At 44.9% G+C, this 26,144-nt stretch overlaps 1 protein-coding gene and 1 long non-coding RNA gene across 3 annotated transcripts; one reads left to right on the forward strand and one right to left on the reverse strand.

The window, feature by feature from the left end:
- Positions 1-506: 506 nt before the first annotated feature.
- On the forward strand, positions 507-24,421 carry LOC139564422 (sodium/potassium-transporting ATPase subunit alpha-3-like). 2 transcript variants are annotated; one of them, XM_071383937.1, is made up of 22 exons: positions 507-775; positions 905-998; positions 13,040-13,120; positions 13,581-13,640; positions 14,142-14,345; positions 14,696-14,809; positions 14,902-15,036; positions 15,147-15,264; positions 15,645-15,913; positions 16,554-16,752; positions 18,115-18,359; positions 18,531-18,723; positions 19,007-19,319; positions 19,505-19,655; positions 19,992-20,160; positions 20,522-20,676; positions 20,929-21,052; positions 21,379-21,524; positions 21,783-21,913; positions 22,451-22,552; positions 22,741-22,832; positions 22,988-24,421. In XM_071383937.1, exons 2-22 carry the CDS (start codon positions 993-995, stop codon positions 23,014-23,016), a joined length of 3,036 nt encoding a protein of 1,011 aa, XP_071240038.1. In that variant the 5' UTR covers positions 507-775; positions 905-992; the 3' UTR covers positions 23,017-24,421. The 2 variants fall into 2 exon arrangements, with proteins under 2 accessions (XP_071240038.1, XP_071240036.1); XM_071383935.1 differs by having other exon boundaries at positions 509-775; positions 13,001-13,120.
- On the reverse strand, positions 6,036-9,600 carry LOC139564423 (uncharacterized). The gene is made up of 2 exons (XR_011672739.1): positions 9,380-9,600; positions 6,036-6,532 (listed from the first exon to the last, which is right to left on the reverse strand). It is a non-coding gene; the product is annotated as an uncharacterized lncRNA (long non-coding RNA).
- Positions 24,422-26,144: the final 1,723 nt, after the last annotated feature.

Below are 26,144 nucleotides of genomic sequence, written 5' to 3' on the forward strand. Positions count from 1 at the left end.
AGGCTTGATTTCTGTATAAGCCCTTTGTGACATCTTAATTATAGGACCTAGGTCTATTATCTTCTATCAGTGTAGCCTATTCTCTCCATCGTCTGCTATGTAATTGCAGGCCTAGGGGAGGCATTGAAGTGCACAGTGACCAACACGACCAGAAAGACAGGGGTGATTATCACATGCAATACAGCACACAATGCCATCAATTTCTAAAACACAAATAAGTTACATGAATACAAGACAACCACGACAATAGTATCTAACCTTGTACGTCCATTTACACAACATTTCGGCCTAGGGGCTCAGGATGCTGATGGCTAACGGCCTTGGAATTCTGCAGTAAAGAAGGAGGGGCAGATTAGGCCTTCTATTGGCCAGTGTTACGTACTTGTGACGATTGGCTAGATTGCCTGTCATCAAATAGTTGCTCGGAATTCCTATTGGCCAATTCAGTGGTCATTGGGCGGGTTTACGAGGTCCAAGGTTTATCAGCTTTGCTAGAATGGGGCGCTGCGATCACTCACACCCACCGGCGCTTCTTCCATAGGCGGAGTGGTAGTGTGTAGAGAAGGAAGTACTGCGGCAGCCAACAGAGCCGCGGAAGGAGATCAAATCCTGAAATACCAGAGCAGTGCGGCTTCTTAGTTTCACCGGTCTTTTACCGCAACTATCAGAGAGCAAGAGAAGGACCCGCATCCTCGCGTGATGCTCTGCTTGAGACCGCAACATTTCATTTGAAAGACGTTTAGGTGGAGGGGGAAAATACTGTAACCTTTTGGAGGTTAGAGACACAATCTGTTTATTTAATCAATTAACCAATTTATAGAAATTTGCTTGACTGACGTCTTTGTCGCTTTCTTTCGTTTTTACCTGAATAACTGAATACAAATCTTTCTTACGTTTTTAAAAGGCAATACCATTTTGATATAATTCCACCTGAGGGGCTGACACCTCTCAAGCTTTGCATCACCTGAGGAGAGAAGCCTGACTGCGCCAACATGGGGGTAAGCCCGGCGTCTACCAACTTTATAACTGCCTTATGATGCATGAAAGTTATAAAATGCCTTAACTGTTTAAAACCCCAGATGCTGACGGGGAAGGGCACCATACTGCAGTGTCATGTTTTTTCTCCTCTGGAAATATTTGAGTGACATTGACTCCAATGCGGATTTTTTTTAGGCTATATAGTCTACGGTCTCATAGACTGCGACAAATTGATGTGACAAGTAGGCTAGCACAAAACAGCTCTCTGTAATTTCTACTGCAGTTGTAAGGTTTCAATTTGACAATGAATTGGTCAGAATCTGCTGATGGAATAATTTAATGTCATTTACTGTAATTTGCTGCTGTTTCTTTTGTTATCTCATACACTATGGAACGAACAAGTTAGTGATAAAATATGATTGAATGGTCTCATTCAGGGGTTTGCCATATGCATTAATATAGGCTATGGGCTATATTAGGCATATCGTGACACTTCGTCTATAACCTTGCCATGGTAATCGGTTTATTCTGACAGCCGGCTCTCGTGAGAGGGAGAGAGAGAGAGAGCGAGCGAGAGAGACCACTGCGTATAGGCTTCACTTGGCATGTCACTGATTTCAATGAGACACAATGTTCTGTTATTCACCTGCCGTTATTATTAGCCTGTATCTGATGATTTTAGAATGTGTGGCTGTGTTTTCGAATGGGTGCATGATTACAGTATCCCCTCCCCCCTATTGCCCATGTAAATTATCCTCGCATCATCGCGACCCAATTGTCTACTTCTTTAAATCTGCGATAGTGCAGGTAACTACTTCTACGCAACATTTGACGATAGACAGCTAGTGTGACATAGGAACCCTATCCTAGTCTACCCGGCTACTCAGGACATATGCGTATGTCGATATGGTATGCGATGCCTGAGCGCACTGAAGCCTCGGTGGCCCATGCGTCATAATGCGGTTACCAGGAATAAGCGCCTCGCCAACTTTTCCCCCCTTTAATTTGTGACAACAGGGACGCGATAATCGTTGACAGTGAATACACACGACAGATTAAAAAGATGTCCTGTGAATGCTGGGTTATGACACATTTGGAACTGGATTTGTAAGTGAATAGAATGCACACGAAGTGCTGACTCCCTCACTGCGTCAAATGGGGGATGCGGCCCGGCGCTGGATGATATTTTGGAAAATATCACGTCTCAATAAATTATCGATTGAAATAAAGCCATAATAACACCAATATTTTCACTGTTTTGTAAAGCCAATAATAATTTGACTATGAATAGTCCTGCAGGAGCATTTCGAGGTGATGCTGCGACTGTCGGTGTGGACTGTTGCGCAATTTCTGCCTCATCCTTTATCTTGCGTATATGAGAGTTTAAGATTTAATCCCCGACTCGGTTCTGGGTGTTGAATTAATTTGATGACATGATACAACAAAATCCCAGTGGCTGATGAAGCTGGATCGCCCACGGTTACCGAACATGATTGAAGAGACACCGACAGAGCAGGCACGTATGATGTCAGCTATCTCCATCTATGACCTGGGTGGGCCTTGGAGGCATTTCTCCCGGTCGAAGTCTGCTGTGGAGCGGCGAGAAATGAAGCAGTCGTTGGTGATAGGCTATTCATGAGGATGCGAGAATCATCCGTAGCAACAGGCACTGCGTCAAATGGGATGGAGTGCAAAAAGTGCTTACGCACGAACCACTTCCGTGGTAAAGTTAGATCAGCCAGTGTAGCCTATGTGTAAATGAGACAGGGGGTGGGGTTCCTCATCCAGCGCGCAAATAAAATATGTGTGTGACCTCTGATAATAATTACATTTTCAAATAATTGGAAGGCATATGTTCTTTACCTTAACCCATCTCACCCCTATGATTATATGACAACATACAAGACATTCTGCGAAGTCGATCTGGCGCTTGACGTGCTGTGCGGTGGCACGGCCAACTGCCTGCCCCAAAGGCCGCAGGCTGCCGCGTCAAAATGGGGGCGGTGCCTGTTGAGTGGAAATTCCCTTTAAAAAGCTGTGATTGGCGGACTCGGGGAGTCACGCAGAAAGGGATGTTTTAGCAAGCAAACACTGAGGCAAGTGTCATGGGTACTGAAGACAGACAGACAGCCTATTTCATTTGTCACACCAATTGTCAGCAATTGAGGTTGCTGATGTGGCGAATGTGTGTATAGTTGCTCTGGTACAGTCAGTGATGGGGTAACCTAATGATGCTGAGAGAGAGAGAGGGGGGGGGAGAGAGTGAGAAAGAGAAATGGGAGAGGAGAGCAGAGCAAGTGAAGATGGCTGCACACATTTCACCTTCAGACACATGAGCCATAGTGAAAAGGAGGGGGAGGACAGAGGGAGGGTGGGTGCAGGGCGAAGGAGGGGGAGGGGGGGGGGTGAGTTGTGACTGATCTGCAAGTGTAGAGAGAGAGAGCGAGGGCTGTATCCTGTTGTGGGATAATGACCTGAGCTCACATTGCCATGGCTCCTGTTTCCCCTGCTTGCCTCTGCTCTTGGGGATTGGTTACCACAGTGACAGGAGGCAGATGGGATGACAGGACAGGGGGGAGTTATAGGTATTCATCCCTATGGGATACAGAGAGGTGGTGGGGGATATCAGGGAGAGCTCACTGGACAGGGACTGAGGAGCATGGGGGAGCACTCCTTGATATCCCCCATCACCTCTCTCATTGAAGGGAAGAAAGGGACGTGATATACAGTATAAAGGAAGGGTATATTGGTGTAGGTGGTGTGGAGATAAATCCTTGCAGTGGCAGAGAGCTGTATGCTTGGCGATCTCCTTAGAGCGGTAAGGCGTAGAGGAAGGGTATAGGAAAGGGTAAGGGTGTAGGTATTTAGGTAAGGCTTGCTTGGTCATGATGGGACAGGGTACACTCTTAGATAAAATGGTCCCAAAAGGGTTATTCGACTGTCCCCATAGGAGAACCCTTTTTGTTTCCAAATAGAACCATTTTTGGTTTCAGGTAGAACCGTTTTGAGTTCCATGTTGAACCCTTTGTGGAAAGGGTACTAGATGGAACCCAAAAGGATTCTACCTGGAATCAAAAAGGGTTCTTCAAAGGATTCTCCTATGGGGACAGCCAAAGAACCCCTTTAGGTTCTAGATTGCACCTTTTTTTCTAGGAGTGTAGATACAGCTGTGGCCCAACCCAGAGTTTGATGCAGAGTAGCTAGCTCACTCCCGTCCTCACTGCATCTGCAGTCATTCGTGTCCTGCTGCTGAGTCTGGAGGGTTTGCGCAGTGTACTGTATGTCGACCGAGCCGTCCTGGGCATCCTACTAATAGTCAATAATCAATATACTAGTGGGATATTCATGAGGGTTCTGTCCTTAAAGAGTCATTTGGAAGGACATGGTTTGAATGTTAGTCTTCTAGCATAGCTAGAAGGACCTACTTTAAGGGTAGGGTGACACGGTAGGGTAAAAGGGTATTGTGTAAGTATTTGGGGACTTTTGGGGAAATTTGGCATGATGGTTTATTTGAGTTTTGATGACTCCCTTACCCTTCAACGCAGACTGAGTTCCTTTCTAAGGTCATGAGTTAATCAAATAACATAAACATTTGATCGATTGTAATGCAAGATAGGGCAGCCTGGTTGGTTAGCATTGCTGCAATGTTCGGGAAACGTTAAGTGGGGGTTTGCAGAGTGAGAGACAGAGGAGAGTTGGGTTCCCTGCCAACACAGTCATTACTAATTCAGTGTCCTCCCAAGCTTGTTTGTGTGTGTGTGTGTGTTGTGTGCGGGTGTATGTTTTCTTCCCCCTTTCATTATCAACTACGTCAATTGAATTTGTCTCATTTGGAAAATATACAGAAATGCTTAAATTTATTTATTTATCTCAATTCTGCCCAAATGACGTTTCCTTTCACAGACCGTGTCACAGGTAGCACAGTACTTCAGAGGCCAGAAGACAAGACAGTACATAGAGCAGGAGTTGCTATGTATTCTCTGTCACCTAAATCATCTGCATTAAACACAGAATATCCTCAGGAAACCCCTCATAGGAGAAAGAGAGAATCTACCATTGTCCCTACAAGGGCCACTAAACACTCAAGATTTACGATTCCAATCTAGACAACACTATTTTCACTGAGGAGCACACACACACACACACACACACACACACACACACACACACACACACACACACACACACACACACACACACACACACACACACACACACACACACACACACACACACACACACATCCACGCACATGTACACCAGTGTTTCCGTTAGCCGGTAATAGCCGACTTTTGGCCGATAATGCTTTTTAGTCTTTTCATCGATGGAAATACCAGTCGATGTAAATGCATTTGACCAGTCATGCTTACTGGTCTACAGGTTAATTTGCATAATTTCATGGAATTAAATTGCTGCGCGTATTTTTTTTATATATCTCACGCGCACAACATACAGATACAGAGCCTATGAGCGAGAAAATCTGTCAGACAGTGCTGATTCGTTGTTTCTGGAGTGAAAAGTGTGCTTTTATAACAATTCTAAATGCAATTGCATGTTAAAAACAGTTTTGATGGCCACGATTAAAAATAACGACTATTTTTATTTCTCAACTGGTAATTGAAGCGCGCTCCCCATTCGCCATTCAAGTGCGCCACGTTTTCCTAAAGAAAACTCTGACAATACACTCACAATGGGTGAATGGTATACACACTGAGAGACGAGGACACATGCCGACTCTAAACTGGAGCACAGCTGCCTGCCAGGATGAACAGATCAGGGGATGGACAGATGGGCATGGGCGAAGGATGAAGGGATGAGGGTAGCGGAGGACAGGTGGGGTAATGCCATAAGATGGGATTTTGTTTTGGTTTTGCTGGGGGGTTTTTTAGAAGGGAACACAAATGATTTGTCAGTGAGAGCTAAATTAGGATACAGGACATTTGGTGTGTGTGTTCACATGCACATAGATACACAGTGTATAATTTCAGCTATATGCAGAGGTCATGACCTCAGGGTCTGGCTGAAATTCCATACCTCTGAACATCAAAACAATTGAATTTAATTTAATATAACTTTATTTATATACAGTGGTGTAAAGTAAAAATACTTTGAAATACTACTTAAGTTGTTTTTTAGGTATCTGTACTTTACTCTACTGAACAAAAATATAAACGCAACATGCAACAATTTCAACGATTTGACTGAGTTACAATTCATATAAGGAAATCAGTCAAGTGAAATAAATAAATTAGGCCCTAATGTATGGATTTCATATGACTGGCAGGAGTGCAGCCATGGATGTGACTGGTGGGGTATAGGCCCACCCACTTGGGAGCCAGCCCTCCCCCTACTGAGCCAGGCCCAGCCAATCAGAATGAGTTTTTCCTTAAAAAAGGGCATTTGTATAGACAGATACACTTCAGTTTCATCAGCTGTCCGGGTGGCTGGTCTCAGACGATCCCGCAGGTGAAGAAGCCTGATGTGGAGGTCCTGGGCTGGCGGGGTTACACATTGTCTGCGGTTGTGAGGCCGGTTGGAGGTGATGCCAAATTTTCTAAAATGACGTTGGAAGAGAAATAAACATACATTCTCTGGCAACAGCTCTGGTGGACATTCCTGCAGTCTCTGCACACTCCCTCAAAACGTGAGACATCTGTGGCATTGTGTTGTGTGGCAAAACGGCACATTTTAGAGTGGTCACCTGTGTAATGATCATGCCGTTTAATCAGCTTCTTGAAATGCCACTGCTGTCAGGTGGAAGGATTATCTTGGCAAAGGAGAAATGCTCACTAACAGGGATGTAAACACATTTGTGCACAAAAGTTGAGAGAAATACATTTTTCTGTGCTTATGGAACATTTCTGGGCTCTATTAAAGTTAAATTAAAGTAACTGTCATTGTGACAAAAAGCAACGGCAAATATTTTACAACCAAGACGTGTCTTGATATGAAACCATTTCTAGATATGCCCCTTAGAGGCTGCTGCCCTATATACATAGACTTGGAATCACTGGCCACTAATATCGGAACATTAGTCACTTTAAAAATGTTTAAATAACGTTTACATGCTGCTTTACTCATCTCATATGTATATACTGTATTGTATTCTACCGTATTCTAGTCGATGCCACTCTGACATTTCTCAATCTAATTCCATTCTTTAACTTTTAGATTTGTGTGTTGTTGTGAATTGTTAGATACTACTGCACTGTTGGAGCTAGGAATTTAAGCATTTCGCTACACCTGCAATAACATCTGCTAAATATGTGCATGTGACCAATAACATTTGATTTGATTTTCCTGAAAGTCTTAATGCACTGATTTCCCCATTTCATTATCACTCTTTAACATGGAGAAGAAACTCTCTACTGGAAGTTAGCTAGGGAGAGTTACTGTATTTGGTGTACAATATAGTAGGCTAATCAAGACAAGAGCAATCAGTCTAGCTAATCCTACTAGCATGAGCCCCCAGGCCCAGCCACCTACCCAGCCCAGCCCCCTACCCCTAGGCCATGCCCCCTGTGGCTACCTAGCCCTATACCCCAGGGCTGTTGGAACCAGATGTCCCTATCAAATCAAATTGTATTTGTCACATGCGCCGAATACAACAGATGTAGACCTTACAGTGAAATGCTTACAAGCCCTTAACCAACAATGCAGTTTATCCCCAACATTGTTGTACACACTCCCGCATAGTATATAGTTCACATAAAGCCAAGAGCAGTGGAATTCAAACTTTTTCAGCGAGGATCACATTTTTTCCGCCAGAATTTCTGGGGATGCCATTTTTCCCCCCCGAGAATTTGTTGTGACCCCATCCCATCCCAAATCTAATAACACAACCTGTAAATGCAGATTTTTTTACATCAACAAATCACATTTAATTCATTGCATTTTCATCTCCTATCAAAACAAAAAGAAACCAATAAATGCATTTACTCAATTTATTCAAAGCAGGACCTAATGGACATATAACTGTCATCATCACTACCCTCCGCCCCCAAAAACCTTCCCCATTGGCTAGGATCCCTTCACATCAGCCTATCAACTACGTAGTGTCACGTGGGTCATGGCTGGCCTGATAGGCTTACAAGAGATAATCAAACTATATTGGGAGAAGGGTGTTGTACAGCCATGGTTACAGATACTGTCACTTATAAAGTGTTGCTATTCACCACACACAGGGCATAGTACGTGAGGATTCGTCTCCAATGGCACCCTATTCCATACATAGTGCACTATCAAAAAATACTGCACTACATTGGGGAAAGTATGGGTCTAAAGTATTGCACTACATAGGGAATAGGGTGTCATTTGGGAACCACTCAAGGTAATGAGGTTTATATCATTTCTTTCAGGAAGTGTGTAGTATGGAGAAATCTATCTACCATCTTAGTCAATTCAAGCTTCACACACAATCAAACTGTTTTCCTGCAATAGTTACTGTTTCCCCTTTTGTAGGTTCCCTAAAACGGGAACCCAAACAATGCAACTTCTTCCCGCCTCTTGTGAAACCCCTCACCTCTCATGCATACCAGGAGAGGCTGGGATGCCACGCCTCATGCCCAAGCAGGTCCATCACCGTTAGGGGGCATGCCCAAGCCTGTGTGCCCTAGACAGACAGACTGACATGCTCCTGATGGATGGTATTGGCTACTGTGGTTCACTACAGTGTGGAAGTGTTCAACATATGAAACATGCCCCATATGAAACATGCCCCATGTTCACTTCACTTCAGAACGAATGAGTCTGACTAATAACTGAGAAAACATTACATATAGGCCATTGTCTGTTTTAATATCTCTCCTAGTCTCCTATTTTTTTTCCCTTCTCACGCTCTTCTCATACCCTTTCCCTTCTCTGTTCCTATTATTATCTGCCCCCCCCACCCTCACTCTCTCGCTCTCTCTGTCTGCCGCAGTGCGTGTTCTCGCTGCGCAGACAGACTGTAGCCACCTCGACAATGACTCACCTCTGCCTAGCTGTTGGCAGGCTTATAGCTTGCGCATATAAGAAGGTATCTCGTTCTTTCTTATAAAGATTCACACACCACACACACACACACACACACACATACGTGTTGGCTATTTCCTCGAATGTCCAGTTACCGAGGCATCAATTATTACTGAGCGATCAGATCAGGGGGATCCTACAGTACTAGGCCACCGCCCACCACTAAGCCTCGGTCACCATGCCAACCTCCATGGTAATGTGACCTCCTAACCAGGCGCTTAGCTCCGGGTAAAACGGGACAAAACCAGAACAGAACATTAGAACCAGACAAACCACAGCAGCATGACATCAATAGAACGTGATGAACTCTTGCTAGTTTCTTTTCAAACGTAGTGTACGCACACCCGATGATGTTCTACACTCCTCTGGTAGTTTAGCACGCTAGTACCTTTAGTAATCTTCTCCAAAGGGAATGTGCCTGTCTTCCTTGTTCCAGACAGCCTGTCTTCCACTTGAAAAGATTAGAATGTGCGGAGGAGATGCGGTACTCTATACTGTAGTATCTGTCTGTTTGTAAGCCACCGACTCCAGTTCCTCCGGTCTGTGTCTGTCAGTAGGTCCGTCTGTCTTTCTTTGTCCGTCTGTGTGAGAGCTAGTGGTTGTAATTTCAGCCTGCAGTCTCTGTTTCTTCTCTGAAACAACATCATTGCATTCCATTTCCCCCAACAACAAATGGTAGAAACAGACAGGCAGACAGATAGACAGATAGATGACATGTTGTATTGAACAATGAGGAACAAAACCACGCTCTCTAAATGTTTTTGCTTGTAACCTAGGCGATAGTCGTGACCTCTTAACCGCAATGAAGAAATCTTGCCACACAGCTTGAGGGTTGTGGGTAAAAGGAGAAGCTTGGGTTGTTCCTTGCGTGTTATGAGAGATTGAGTGGCATTAGCCCACACACACATGCCTGCACGCATGTTAACACTGCCACCACACACACACGGTAAGGGGCCAACATCCACTTTCTGGGTCCGCAGGTTGTAAGGTCACGACCCTGCAGGTGGGGTTGTTTGTTTTACAGTGTTATAGAACAATCTGTTAGAGTGGGATCCCAGTCACGCTGTCACTCACTGATATACACAGCCTGAGTCAACAGACAAAGAATAGTGGTCAATATCTAATTAGTGGAGTGAGAGAAGAGCTCTTCTCTCCCTCTCGCTCACCTCCCACTGCTGTCTCTCTTTCCATCGCCCCATCACTGTCTTTCTCTTTTTTTCATTAATCTCTCTCTGTCCATCCCTCTCTTGTAATGCCTGTTTCAACTGTCTCCGCTCTTCCAGTGTTTGCATTAGCACTAAATTGTGTGTGTGTGTGTGTGTGTGTGTGTGTGTGTGTGTGTGTGTGTGTGTGTGTGTGTGTGTGTGTGTGTGTGTGTGTGTGTGTGTGTGTGTGTGTGTGTGTGTGTGTGTGTGTGTGTGTGTGTGTGTGTGTGTGTGTGTGTGTGTGTGTGTGTGTGTGTGTGTGTGTGTGTGTGCTGAGCAGGTGTGCTGTCAGACCTAACAATGTACTCTAAATGCATTTCAATGGCCATTGAAAAACCTGCCTAGCTAGAAACTCCACACCTTGTGTGCCTAACCCAGACCTGTTAGCTTATCTATAACATCTACCCCGGCACTGTTTGGCTAAAGATGCTTATCTCGATGCCAACCAGAGTATTTCATGTGCATGTTATATTGAAGTACCCACGCACACATATACACTCACACTCACACGCACACGCACACGTGCACACACACACACACACACACACACACACACACACACACACACACACACACACACACACACACACACACACACACACACACACACACACACACACACACACACACACACACGGAGGCAGGCCAATCCCAAAGGGCTTGAGTAGCAGTAGTCTTCTATCAGTCTCTCCTTTGTTCTGCATTCGGCTCTCTAGGCCTGTCTGGTCTTGTTGCAGCGAGAGTTAACTCGCATTCTCGGTTGACGACATCCACGTGTGTGTGTGTGTGTGTGTGTGTGTGTGTGTGTGTGTGTGTGTGTGTGTGTGTGTGTGTGTGTGTGTGTGTGTGTGTGTGTGTGTGTGTGTGTGTGTGTGTGTGTGTGTGTGTGTGTGTGTGTGTGTGTGTGTGTGTGTGTGTGTGTGTGTGTGTGTGTGGGAAGGTTGATTTTTGTAGTCAACTTGTGTGTGGTTTGTGGGGAGTTGTGTTTGGGTTGACTGTTTGAACCAATCTTTTCAGGGTTAGTTTGTGTTCAAGGGAGACTCTAGTGTGTTCCAGTATTACTACTGTAAATCAGGGGCAGAGTGGAGACCTGCAGTGTTCACTATAAATCCTCCTCAAACCTTTCTGACCACAATGAACCGCTTAAGACTGGTCTCTTTTACACGTGGAAGATTCTATGCATCTGAAATTTCTCAACTGAACTCACGTTCAGCACTGGGACTTTCAGTGGCAAGTTTACTCACCCATTCATGGCATTGTAGTTAGTCAGGCAAGTGTGTTTATCAGGGCGTGGGAGATTAGGTCCTGTGTGTTTAGCTCGGTACAGGCTATTTATTTGGTTTGTGATGGACCAGGGCAAAAATAAAAACTTGACCTGAATGTGTATTTGCCCTTTATTATTCAGAATAAATTAACAGGTAGGGGTCAACCATATCCAAAGAAGGCCAGTGTAGGTGCAGGCTTTTGTTCCAACCAAGCAGTAACACAGTTGAAACCCAGTCAAACCAAGGCAGTAGACCAAGCTTGTTAGAGCATGTCATCTTGACAATAGCCACCAGGGGGCTTCCCTGTGTTTCCTTGAACACTACACCGTACAGTCACTTGATGTTGATGCTAGAACAAATAGAAGTGACCATATAGTTAGAATAGATGAGAAAGTGTGAGCTACATGTTCTTAATTAAGGGTGATAGGTGTGGTAAGAGACAGACAGATTACCTTTTGGATGTATTTTGGACTCTGTGGTCCTTTAACCCGTCTGGTCCTTTATTACATCACTGATTGTATTGATCCTGCAGCAAAGTCAGTTTCCTTGATGAGTTGGCTGTGTCAATGAGCGGCTTTTCCACTAGAACCCTCCTGGAAGCCATTTTGTCTCTCTCTCTCTCATTCTGTCAACTGAGGGACTCTGGTCAGGGGCTTCTGTGTTGATTTGATTTGAGCATCAGTTAGTGTAAATCGGAACATGAGCTAATGCAACACTTTGTGCTCCCTAGAAGAGAGACATCTGTCTGTGTGTGTGTGTGTACGTGCGTGTGTGTCTGCCAAACTGTTTCATATTCCACACACCACAGTCACATTGATGTATCCAATCGAATTGAATAGATATTAATCTAATCTAGGGGTTCCCGAGTGGCGCATCGGTCTAAGGCACCGCATCTCAGTGCTAAAGGCGTCACTACAGACACTCTGGTTCGATTCCAGACTGTATCACAACCGGCCGTGATTGGGACTCCCGTAGGGCGGCGCACAATTGACCCAGCGTCGTCCGGGTTTGGCCGGTGTAGGCCGTTCATTGTAAATAAGAATTTGTTCTTAACTGACTTGCCTAGTTAAATAAAGGTTAAATTTTAAAAAATATATCTAATAATTAGAGAGGTTTTGAAGACTGAGAGAATGCACTGTATCTGCACTGTGTTTCTCTTTCAGGGCCTCTGTGCCCCACCAGCTAGTGTGTGTGTGTGTGTGTATGTGTGTGCGTGTCCGTGCGTGCGAGTGTGGAGAACATACAGTAGTCTCTGGTGACAGTTCACATAAATGACAAATGAAGCAGGTGGCCAGTGGATACAAACTGTGATAGCGGATTCCCGAGATGAGACAGACACTGCAGTAAAGCCAGACGATCGTTTGATCCTTCTGTCTGTGATCTCTGTGAAGATCAAATGGGTATCAGAGACAATAATGAAGTCCCTCTCCCCATCTGTTATGTCTGGTGCTTTAACCATGTTTCTATTTAAATAATAGTGAAAGTATCCCCCCCCCCTAATCCCTTCCCCCCTCTCTTACTGTCCCCCCCACCGCCCAGTATGGGCGGTCGGACAGTTACCGCGTTGCTACCTCGCAGGATAAAGATGGCAAATCTTCTCCCAGCAAGAAGAGCAAGAAGGGGAAGGACATGGATGAACTCAAGAAAGAAGTACCGATTGTAAGTGACTGGCACACAGTGGCACACACACACACTGCCCTGCTCAAGGGGCACGCTGGGCACCCCCATAACTATTATTGAAATACTAACATATGCCTCTCTGTAAGTTAGAGTATGAATATTGATCGAATACTTTCAGGGTACCCCCCAAGAGTCAATGTGCAACTGGAACACACACTCTCTAAATAGTTTGGAGAAAGACCTTAAAGTGAATGATAGTAATTAAGTCAAGATTCTCCTAGTTTGTTTTAAATTCATTGTTATGATATTTACGGCATATTCTCAATGTTTCTCTGTTTCTCTCTCCCACACAAATACACATACATACACTCTCTCTCTCTCTCTCTCCCTCTCCCTCTCTCTCTCTCTCTCTCTCTCTCTCTCTCTCTCTCTCTCTCTCTCTCTCTCTCTCTCTCTCTCTGTCTCTCGCTCTTTCCCTCCCTCCCTCTCTACCTTTCAGACGGAACACAAGATGTCCATAGAGGAGTGCTGCAGGAAGTTCAACACCGACATTGTCCAGGTGACTCCTCCTACTGCACTGTACCATAGAGGTCTATCTATGTTGTACCATGGAGATACTAGTCGTCGGCGAGTCCTGCTGTGTCACTAACAGAGCCGCTACTAGGCCACTAGATGGTGGTGTTTTACTATTTTACATTCACTCATGCCACACGGTCGGTGTATTTGAAGGGGATCAGTTTGAGCAACGTTTTAATGCGTTGTAAGACTTCGCATGACCCCTTATAAAGTCTCAATTATAATCTTATAATTATCCTTACTACGTTACAGCCTTTTTGAGTCAGTTGAAAATGTTCTAGGTAAAGACGACACATTTTAAGCCTCATTATAATATTTTAAAGACTCATACATGCTTATAAGTAGTCATAAAGCATTATACCTGCAGGCTTAAAGTTTTACCCATATAATTACACATTAGATTTAATAGGATTGTTATGGTGCTACCCATAATTTCACCACACTCAGTTCTAGGTTTAACGCACCCCACTCTCTCCCTACCCAGGGTCTGACCAACGCCAAGGCGGCTGAGTTTCTGATCAGGGACGGTCCCAATTGCCTCACCCCTCCCCCGACCACCCCCGAGTGGATCAAGTTCTGTCGCCAGCTATTCGGTGGCTTCTCCATCCTGCTGTGGACCGGCGCCATCCTTTGTTTCCTGGCCTACGCCATCCAGGCCGCCACCGAGGACGAGCCGGCAGGAGACAACGTGAGTCACCCACAAGCACACACATGCACCCAAACACTAAACATAAACACAGCCACAGAATAAGGGACAATTAGAGCCACACACAGCTGAATCACACATACCTAAGTTTACCAAACCTCACACACACTGCCAGCAGCGCCAGTCCCTAACCTTAATTCTAACATACACTCAAATGGCTAATGTACTTGGTCATTGACACCTTTTTTCTGTTTTTCCATGATCATCTTGTCTAGTGACTATTACTGCGGTGGTCTGTGTTCAGTTTGAAGCTAAATACTCCTGCTATGCATTGACCTGCAATGTACACAGTGTAACAATGGTATTTCCTGTCTTTCTCTCTCTCTCCTCAGTTGTACCTGGGTATCGTGCTCTCTGTAGTCGTCGTGGTCACCGGTTGTTTCTCCTACTTCCAGGAGGCCAAGAGCTCCAAAATCATGGAGTCCTTCAAGAACATGGTGCCCCAGGTAAACACGTGTGTGTGCGTGTGTGTTTGTGTGTGTGTATAAATGAATGTGTGCGTGGACTATCTAACCCTCCCTCTGTGTTCTCCCTGTAGCAAGCCTTGGTGATCCGTGAAGGCGAGAAGATGACGATCAACGCTGAGGAGGTGGTGGCAGGAGACCTGGTGGAGGTGAAGGGAGGAGACAGGATCCCCGCCGACCTCAGAGTCGTCTCTGCTCACGGCTGCAAGGTACCATACACACACACAATCCCACACACAATTCAGATAACACACACTCACACAGCTACACATTTTACTTAACATTTTTTATCCTTCTGGGTTTTGTCCTTCTCCTATAGGTGGATAACTCCTCCCTGACTGGCGAATCAGAACCCCAGAGCAGGTCACCTGACTGTACCCATGACAACCCCCTGGAGACCCGCAATGTCGCTTTCTTCTCTACCAACTGCGTTGAAGGTAACCATAGAAACTGCTAACTCACAGACAAACAGACAGACACATCAGCTGTTCTGTCCCTGACAATTCTCCTATCCTCTTTTCTCTATTCCTGCGTGTCAGACTCGACCTACCAAATTCAGTCAGCAGGGTCCTACTGCAGTATTGGATGCTGCACCCCAGCAGCACTAAGGCTTGCTAGGCTTTTGACTGGTTCAACTAAGCTGATTCAAACGTAATATTATACCATAGAGCTGCTGTTGACACAGAAGTTGCCCACATAAGCATACAAGAGTTCCCACTTTTACTTCTCGTCTCTCATTTCAACCTCTCTTTTTTCCTGAATGAATATATGCCCTCTATTTCCCCCCTCTCTCCCTCCCTCTCTCTCTCTCTCTCAGGTACGGCGCGTGGCATCGTGGTGTGCACCGGCGACCGTACCGTTATGGGCCGTATCGCCACTCTCACCTCCGGTCTAGAGTCGGGCAAGACCCCCATCGCCAAGGAAATTGAGCACTTCATCCACCTGATCACAGGCGTGGCCGTGTTCCTGGGCATCACCTTCTTCATCCTGGCCGTCTGCCTGGGATACACCTGGCTGGAGGCCGTCATCTTCCTCATCGGCATCATTGTGGCCAATGTCCCCGAGGGCTTGCTGGCTACTGTCACTGTGAGTGGCCCTGGCCCCCTCTCCGTCTGACCCTTCCTCTCTATTGCTGTTTCTCTGTGAATCGTATCTCTATTGAACCTCATACCTGTGGGTTAAATTCCTGGGACCACCCGTACGTAAAATCTATGCACTCATGGCTGTGAGTCATCTGCTAAATATCATGTATTATAAACAGCGCATTCGGGAAAGTATTCCGACCTCTGGACTTTTTCCACATTTTGTTACGTTACAGCCTTATTCTAAAATGGATTAAATGTATTTCCCCCCCCCCCCTCATCAATCTAAACACAATACCCCATAATGACAAAGCAAAAACAGGTTTTTAGAATTGTTGGAAATGTCACATTTGCATACTGTAAAATGAGATTCATTCGAGATCAACGAGACTGTAGATCTAGACCAACTAGACAGCTAACTACACAATTAACATAGACATACTACACATTGATTAAGACTTAGATCCAGACCAATTATAACTTCTACCAGAAATACATTATTGATCTCTACACCAACTAGACAGCTGAAGCAAGCACACACATTTTCTCCAGAATAGGTACCCTTTCTAGTCTGTTGGTACTAGTACCCTCCCTCATTCTGGTTCCTGGATAACCCCTGTCTTTCCCCTGTCTCTGTGCTGTAGGTGTGTCTGACTCTGACTGCCAAGCGTATGGCGAAGAAGAACTGCCTGGTCAAGAATCTGGAAGCTGTGGAGACCCTAGGCTCCACCTCCACCATCTGCTCCGACAAGACAGGCACGCTGACCCAGAACAGGATGACCGTGGCCCACATGTGGTTCGACAACCAGATCCACGAGGCTGACACCACAGAGGACCAGTCTGGTAAGAGGAGATCAGGAGGGTTAGGGTTGGAGTTGGTGTTAGATATAATGGTAGAGTTTGGGCTCAGACACACCAATAGCGTTTTCTGGCCGAGAGCACTTCGCACCTCTGAATGTCATTTGCGCACCGATTTTACATGTAGAACACCGTGAAAAATGTTGGCGCACTGAAAGATTGGCTGGCGAATGCTAGATCCACATTCAGTGTGATGTGCGCAAGCCTTTAGAGTTTATGTTAGAGTTAGTGTTAGTTTATGTTAGAGTTAGTGTTAGAGTTAGTGTTAGAGTTAATGTCAGAGTTAATGTTAGAGTTAATGTTAGAGTTAGTGTTAGAGTTAGTGTTAGAGTTAGTGTTAGTGTTAATGTTAGAGTTGTGTTAATGTTAGTGTTAGAGTTAGAGTTAGTGTTAGTGTTAGAGTTGTGTTAATGTTAGTGTTAGAGTTAGTGTTAGAGTTAGTGTTAGAGTTAGTGTTAGAGTTAGTGTTAATGTTAGAGTTAGAGTTAATGTTAGAGTTAGAGTTAGATTTAGTGTTAGAGTTAGAGTTAATGTTAGAGTTAGTGTTAGTGTTAGTGTTAGAGTTAGTGTTAGTGTTAGAGTTGTGTTAATGTTAGTGTTAGAGTTAGAGTTAGTGTTAGAGTTAATGTAAGAGTTAGTGTTAGTGTCAGTGTTAGTGTTAGTGTTAGTGTCAGTGTTAGAGTTAGTGTTAGAGTTAATGTTAGAGTTAGTGTTAATGTTAGAGTTAGAGTTAATGTTAGAGTTAGAGTTAGATTTAGTGTTAGAGTTAGAGTTAATGTTAGAGTTAGAGTTAGTGTTAGAGTTAGTGTTAGAGTTAATGTTAGAGTTAGTGTTAGAGTTAGAGTTAATGTTAGAGTTAGTGTTAGAGTTAGAGTTAGAGTTAGTGTTAGAGTTAGAGTTAATGTTAGTGTTAGAGTTAGTGTTAGAGTTAGTGTTAGAGATAGTGTTAATGTTAGAGTTAGTGTTAAAGTTTGCGTTTTAGTTGGAGTTAGTGTTAGAGTTAGTGTTAGAGTTAGTGTTTTAGTTGGAGTTAGTGTTAAAGTTTGCGTTTTAGTTAGAGTTAGTGTTAGAGTTAGTGTTAGAGTTAGTGTTAGAGTTAGTGTTAGAGTTAGTGTTTTAGTTGGAGTTAGTGTTAGAGCTGGAGTTTGGGTTGGATGTTGGTGTTAGAGTTAAAGTTTGGGTTACAGTCACGTTTAGAGACAGGTTTAAGTTTAGGAATCCCTCTTGAGTTGAAGTAGTTCTATAACCTATGTATTCACATGGTAGTTACACAGACTAGTACAGTTTAATTACAGGTTAGGAATTTATATTGTTTTATCATCTCTAATCGACCACCTCTCTCTCCAGGTGCCTCCTTTGACAAGACCTCAGCCTCATGGGCTGCCCTGGCTCGCGTCGCAGCTCTCTGCAACCGTGCAGTGTTCAAAGCCGGTCAGGACCAACTGCCCATCCTGAAGAGGGACACTGCTGGTGATGCATCCGAGTCTGCCCTGCTCAAGTGTATCGAGCTGTCCTGTGGCTCTGTCAAACAAATACGAGAGAAGAACAAGAAGGTGGCCGAGATCCCGTTCAACTCCACCAACAAGTACCAGGTACGTAACACACATATGTGTACATACACACACGCACAAACACAACACTCAAATGGATTGGCTTCTAACACCGTGATGGATTGGTTTCTGACACCATGTCCGATCTCACCTCTACCCCTTCTTCCCCCCTATTTCTCTCTCTCTCCCTTCCATCCTCAACCACCCCCACAGCTGTCAGTTCACGAGACAGAGGATCCCAATGACAACCGCTACCTGCTAGTGATGAAGGGAGCCCCAGAGAGGATCCTGGACCGCTGCACCACCATCATCATCCAGGGCAAGGAGCAGCCCATGGACGAGGAGATGAAGGAATCCTTCCAGAACGCCTACATGGAGCTGGGAGGACTGGGAGAGAGAGTACTCGGTGAGACAGGGAGAGTGAAAGGAGGGGGGGGGGGGGGGGTGTGAAGGGAAGGATGAGAAGAAGGAAGAGGAGTGGGGCGGGTTGTTAGAGGGAGGGGAGGGGGACAGAGGGAAAGAGGCTGGAGGAGGAGGAAAGGAGGGAAGGTCAGGATGTTGGTTCTTGGACAATGGGTCAAATGTACCGTATCCAATGATGAATAGAAGTGTGAGCTGAAGGATTGACTGATTTAGTAGAGGATGAGTAGAACGAGTAAATCAAGCTAACCCCTCCTGTCACTCCCCAGGTTTCTGCCACCTGCTAATGCCTGAAGACCAGTACCCCAAGGGCTTTGCCTTCGACTGTGACGACGTCAACTTCACCACAGAGGGCCTGTGCTTCGTGGGCCTCATGTCCATGATTGACCCTCCCCGTGCCGCTGTACCCGACGCTGTGGGCAAATGCCGTTCGGCTGGCATCAAAGTCATCATGGTGACAGGTGATCATCCAATCACTGCCAAGGCCATCGCTAAGGGCGTGGGCATCATCTCCGAGGGCAACGAGACAGTGGAGGACATCGCCTCTCGCCTCAATATCCCCGTCAGCCAGGTCAACCCAAGGTGAGAAACATGAGACGCGTGCGCACACACACACACACACTACATCATTTCACAATGACGGTGAGACCACACGGGATCCCGTTCTGCTAATTCATTGTTCTCATTAATTTTCCCTCTCGTGTCACTTTCGCCCTGTCTCCGTGGATCCAAGCTAACTATTCTAATGTGTGTGTGTGTGTCTCCAGGGATGCCAAGGCTTGTGTGATCCATGGTACAGACCTGAAGGAACTGTCTCAGGATCAAATGGATGACATCCTCAGAAACCACACTGAGATTGTGTTTGCCAGGACCTCCCCCCAGCAGAAACTCATCATCGTAGAGGGCTGCCAGCGACTGGTGAGACACACACACAAACAAACAGAAAGACACACACCACCCGAATCCATCACCCGATCAACAGAAGTGAACTTGCTTTCCACGACTACACTAATATAAGTCTGCGAACAAGGTTGGGGTTCATTCAGTTTTCAGTTTGGGAAGATTGTTGACATTTTATTCATGCATTTGAAAATGAATTGATTGAATTGAACAGGGAATTGACCCCATCACTTCTCCCTAGTTTTGGTACAATAGTGCCTTTCTATAGGCCATGCTCAAAAGCACTACTAAAATGCGCTATGAAGGGAATAGGGTGCCATTTGGGACACGGGCTAACTCTTCTGTCCCTCCCAGGGTGCCATCGTGGCTGTGACAGGTGACGGTGTGAACGACTCTCCTGCCCTGAAGAAGGCTGACATCGGCGTTGCCATGGGAATCTCCGGCTCTGACGTATCCAAGCAGGCCGCTGACATGATCCTGCTGGACGACAACTTTGCCTCCATCGTTACCGGAGTGGAAGAGGGTGAGAAATAGGGAGAGAGAGGAGAACAGATGGAAAGAGTAGAAGGGCGTGTGAGAGGGAGAAGTGGAAGAAAGGAAAAAGAGGGCAGAAAAAGAGAAGATGGGAGGGACGGGTAATATGAGCCTGTATGTTTAAAGCATTTCAGAGTAGGTGCTGATCTCAAATCAGTTTTGACTTTTTAGTGAATAAGATCACATGGACAAGAGGGGCCTGATCCTAGATCAGCCCTCCTACTCTGAGACACTTTATGAATAAGGGCAGACCCTGATCCAACCTTGAGTGACCTTTGCTCAATTCTACAGAGGTTAGAGGTCAGAGTTCAGTGTGTGACCTCTGTGTGTGTCCTCCTGTCTCCCTGCAGGTCGTCTGATCTTTGATAACCTGAAGAAGTCCATTGCATATACCCTGACCAGTAACATCCCTGAGATCACACCCTTCCTCCTCTTCATCATCGTCAATATCCCCCTACCACTGGGAACCATCACCATCCTCTGTATCGACCTGGGAACTGACATGGTAAGGCACACACACACACACATAACACACACACGTGGGACCAATACACACACACACACACACATAACACACACACGTGGGACCAATACACACACACACAAAATACGAAATTGTGCATTGTTGAAAATAATGTCACACGTACACTTGATATGCCCTATCTCACATGGAGCGATCAATCAAATATACATCAATGTGAAATATTTGTTTCTCATACAAACTCACATCTGTGACCTGTGACCCCCCCTCCCCCAGGTGCCCGCCATCTCCCTGGCCTATGAGGCAGCCGAGAGTGACATCATGAAGCGTCAGCCCAGGAACCCCACCAGGGACAAGCTGGTGAACGAGAGGCTCATCAGCATCGCCTACGGACAAATCGGTGGGTCCCCATTAGCTCCTCTACCTGGTTGGGGCCATGAAGACAGTGCATATGTAGCTGGACATGTTATCACAGCCCACAGCCAGATCAATGATCAATACTTCCCCATGAAGTCCTTGAGCACTACTCTATGGACAGTATGGTTGATTAGTCTTCTACCACCCTGTTGTAGAATCTGTCAGACTGATGCTTATAGATCATACATCTATGGCTAGTGGATTATAGTTCACAAGTCTACATGACAAGTCAATGGCTTCTCCTTGTGGGATCCGGTAACATCATTTCCAGAGTGAACATGTGTTAACGCTTTGTGTCTGTGTGTGAAGGTATGATCCAGGCTCTGGGAGGCTTCTTCTCCTACTTTGTGATCTTGGCTGAGAATGGCTTCCTACCCTCAATTCTTGTGGGTATCAGGCTCAACTGGGACGACCGTGCTTGCAACGACCTGGAAGACAGCTATGGCCAGCAATGGGTAGGTACACGCTACAATTCCCAGCCAAAATAACTATTCAAAATATAGCAATACAGTATATTACAAGTATATATGCAAATTCATTGTTTACACTATTTCACCATATTTGATCAGATTCTATAAATAAATATTCCCTGACCAAGATGGCTGTCCTTTTAGTCACATTGCCGGGATGCCAATGTCCATTCTATTGTTCTATTTCATTCTATGATTCAAATACTGTCTCTCACTCCCTTTCTCCTCTCTGTGTGTGTGTAGACATATGAACAGAGGAAGATCGTGGAGTTCACGTGTCACACAGCCTTCTTCGTCAGTATCGTGGTGGTACAGTGGGCTGATGTCATTGTCTGCAAGACCAGGCGGAACTCTGTCTTTCAGCAGGGCATGAAGTGAGTCTGTCTGCCTGTCTGTTTCTGTCTCTCTTTTCCTGTCTGTCTGCCTGTCTGTCTGTTTCTGTATCTGTTTTCCTGTCTGTCTGTCAGCCTGTCTTGTTTCTGTGTCTCTTTTCCTCTGTCTGTCTGTCTGTCTGTCTGTCTGTCTGTCTGTCTGTCTGTCTGTCTGTCTGTCTGTCTGTCTGTCTCTACATTTGTTAATATACAGTATGCTTGGTCTCTACATGTGTTAATATACAGTATGCTTGGTCTCTACATGTGTTAATATACAGTATGCTTGGTCTCTACATTTGTTAATATACAGTATGCTTGGTCTCTACATTTGTTAATATACAGTATGCTTGGTCTCTACATGTGTTAATATACAGTATGCTTGGTCTCTACAGTATGCTTGGTCTCTACATTTGTTAATATACAGTATGCTTGGTCTCTACATTTGTTAATATACAGTATGCTTGGTCTCTATGTATATTAGTCTCTCTCAACCTCTTATATTTATTCTCATGTCTCTCCTCTGCACTACTCTCCTCTTAGGAACAAGATCCTGATCTTTGGCCTGTTTGAGGAGACAGCTCTGGCTGCCTTCTTATCCTACACCCCAGGCATGGATGTGGCACTTAGGATGTTCCCCCTAAAGTGAGTGGAGTAAACCCAGAAATATACAGAAATACACCTACCTACACAAACCAAACAGATAGACATAGACATACACACATACTGTACATACACCTACAATGACAACTATTGACCTTCTATCTGCCATGATGTGTGTTTATTAACCTCTGTCCCCCTCCTCTCTCTCTCTCACTCTCTCTCTCCTCCAGGCCCAGCTGGTGGTTCTGTGCGGTCCCCTACAGTGTCCTCATCTTTGTGTATGATGAGATCCGAAAACTGCTCATCCGTAGGAACCCAGGAGGTATATGGCTGTCTCTTTCTCTATTTATAACATTTAGGCCCGAATCCTAACATGAGATTTGCATTTGTAACTTCACACACAAATCTTTAATTGACACTAAAACAAGAAAATTCTAACGCCTCTCTTTTCTCTTCCCCTCCCCTCTCCTCCTACAGGTTGGGTGGAAAGGGAGACATACTATTGAGCGATGGATACCGTCTTTACTCATACCCCTACATTTTCCATTTGTTTCTCCCCCCTTTCATTCCATCCCTGGCAAGACATGTCTTCAGATGCCCCACCCCGTAAAAGACAACAACCGCTTCGAAGCAATTTTCATCACAACTGCCCCAAAGATTAAAAACAGCAAAGCACCTTTACGACTTCCTACATCAGCCCCCATCTCCATCTCCTATGATACTCTTTGCATGTGTTCTCTCACTGCTGTGTACATAAACCAATATATCTACCAAACGGCAGCTGCATATTGTGTATGTAGATTTGAACGAGCTATGATCTAAAGGGAGTGTCGACGCTCGGCAAAAAAAAGGGCCATACCACTCCTTCCTCCCTTCCCTTTCTTTCCCCCCTCTATCTCCACACCTCTGTTCCTCCCTCTCTTCCTCCTCCTGCGACCCTGTGCTCGTCCTCCGGTCACACACAGATCTACAGATCACAAGCGAGATCCCACAGCTGACACCAATCGAGCCGTCCCTCTCGCCCTCTCCTGTCTGCAGGAGGAAGAGCGGATGTCTTTCTCACTCCGACCGTTTCCTTTTTCTTCAACACTGTTGTTGTTTTTTTAATAATATGGGGTGGGGGTTCATTGGTTTTACTTGTTTTTTTCATTTATATAAAGGGAGGGGGGTATGTGAGAGCTGCTTTCCCTCATTTAGGCATAACAAAGCACACCCCGCCATGGCGTCCCCAGTCCCCCTTCCCTTTCTGTCTCTCACACCCTCCTCTCCCCTCTACTCCCTGTTTGTCTGTTTGTGTGCACTGTGTGAACCATTGTCCTTGTTAAATACTACAGTACACCCCCAGTTGGAAAATACAACTCAATCTTTCTGTGTGTTCTAGGAAAACTATATAATTCTATACCGATTTAAAGAAATAAAAATGACATGTTGAAAATAAAACATCTCAAGATACACATTCAGTGAAAAAGAACATCGGCGGCATTGTTGAGCGTGTTATGGAAAAAGAGGAAAGATCACTCTGTTTCCTTTTTCTGTATATGGTTTCCAATCTTTTTTTTGCCAGGTTTTCAGAGTGCCGATGCAAAAATGTAACAAACAAAAAAAAAGCGACAAGGTTGTGTTTTATTATTAAAACATGTGAGACAGAAACTATGGCGTCCATATTCCTGCTACCATTTCCATGTTCCTGGAGTCCGGTCCAATCTAGGAGACCCAGTCCAGGTATTAAGTTCTGTGTGAATGTCTGTATTGGAGACCAGCAGAGGAACAGCCATTTCAGGCTGGGTCTTACTCAGAGGGCTGTAGGGGGTTGAGACTACAGAAGACAACAAAAAAACAGTAGTAGAACATGTGTGTGAAAGAAAATGAAACCAACACCAATAAAACATCGAGACCATTTAATACAACCTAGCACTGTCTTGTCTGTGTGTCTTTCTCTCTCCCTGCCTTCGACTCGCTACAGACTTTCAGCTTCCTTTCCCCCTCTTTTCTCGTGTCAGTCTGATACTACATGGCTTAAATGCTAAATGTAGGCCTGAATTTATGAAATCTTGTAGGATAAAAACGGATCAGTTACGTATCTTTTTGTCCTCACCTGGACAACATTTGGAGTTGTGTATACGCAATGAAATATCTGTAAGAGAATAAGAGATTTACAAGTGATTCTTAAGACCAGCGAGATATGCTGTATCTAGTATTTTACTGTGTTCGTGTTGTATCTATAGTGTTGAGGGACATATTGGCAGAGCGCTAGGATGCCATCTAATGATGAGAATCATATCAGGTTACACTGCAAAATGTACAATTGACGGAAGACTGTGAGTTGGCAAAAGCTCCGGGTAATGTACCAAACGACCAAATCAAGTAAACGTTTTGGCTTTGATGTTGAAACCTAAAGAAAATGAAATGTGAAACCTACAGACAGTTGCAAACAGAAGAAATGCAGGATATATGACCATGTGTGAAGCAGAAAAACAAAACAATAATTCTACCTAGCTCCCTGATCATATGCTTCCCAGACAACTGATATTCCGCATTAATAAAACAAATGTATAAAATGTTCTGCGAGTAAAGAATATCATGTCATCAGCATTTTACATTTCTGAAGCTTTGTTAGCCTTGCCTTGTATTCTGTACCTACTGGTAACAAGAGTACAGATACAGTATGGGCCAGTTTCCCAGACTGAGATTAAGCCTAATCCTGGACAAAAAAAGAACACTTTCGCTCTCCCAAAAACAGTTTTCAATCCTGGAGTAAGATTAATCTGGGTGAAATAGCTGTGTTCAGTGGCTAAAATCTGCTATAGATAATACTGTAGGTTAAAACACTCATGGGGGCATGACAGAGCCTGTGGCTGTACCTACAGTTTTAAACACACCCCCTCCTCCCTCACACATTTAGGGTTTGTCCATAATGGCACCCTATTCCCTATATAGTGCACTACAGGGAATACAGTAGTTGCCATTTATGATGCATCTTTCCACAACAGGGATTGTAGTAGTGGGGGGGTGAATAAACGCTTAGCATTGATCGAGATGAGGTATGCGTAATGGGTGGGTAAAATGCTATTCACAAAAGGTGTATAAACTGCATTGATACTCTACATCACTGACACTCGCTCTCTCACACACACCCCCCCCTCCCCCTAAATTCCCACATGTCCATGCAGCGAGCTCTTACAGACTCCTCTCTCTCCCCCTCCGCATAATAGAATATCGATCGCCCAGCTTTGCCGCAGTGTGCAGTATGCCAGTGAGTGAAGTGTGTGTGGATGGGTGAACCTCCAAGGTCATCTCCATAGCAACCTGTGCATGGGGTTGTCTTGATGAGCAGTGTACAGGGGTCATGTATAAAGGGGGGGAAAGGGGGGGGGGTGGTTAGCACTGAAGTGTCAGACAGAGAGAGGGAAGGACATGAAGGAGGACACGGAGAGAAAGAAAAAAGTAGGGGAAACTACATCCTCTTGGGGGCGTGGCACATTCAGCACACAAAAGGGCCTACAAAAGTATTGCAATTTTGGCACATATACTGTACATACAGAATATACACACAACCTTTAATACCTTTTAATGTAATGTTTTAAATCACCACAAATAAATATTATGCGCAAAAGGGACCTAAATATTTCAACAT

Source organism: Salvelinus alpinus, chromosome 35, assembly GCF_045679555.1.
Source record: "Salvelinus alpinus chromosome 35, SLU_Salpinus.1, whole genome shotgun sequence".
NCBI lineage: Eukaryota > Metazoa > Chordata > Actinopteri > Salmoniformes > Salmonidae > Salvelinus > Salvelinus alpinus.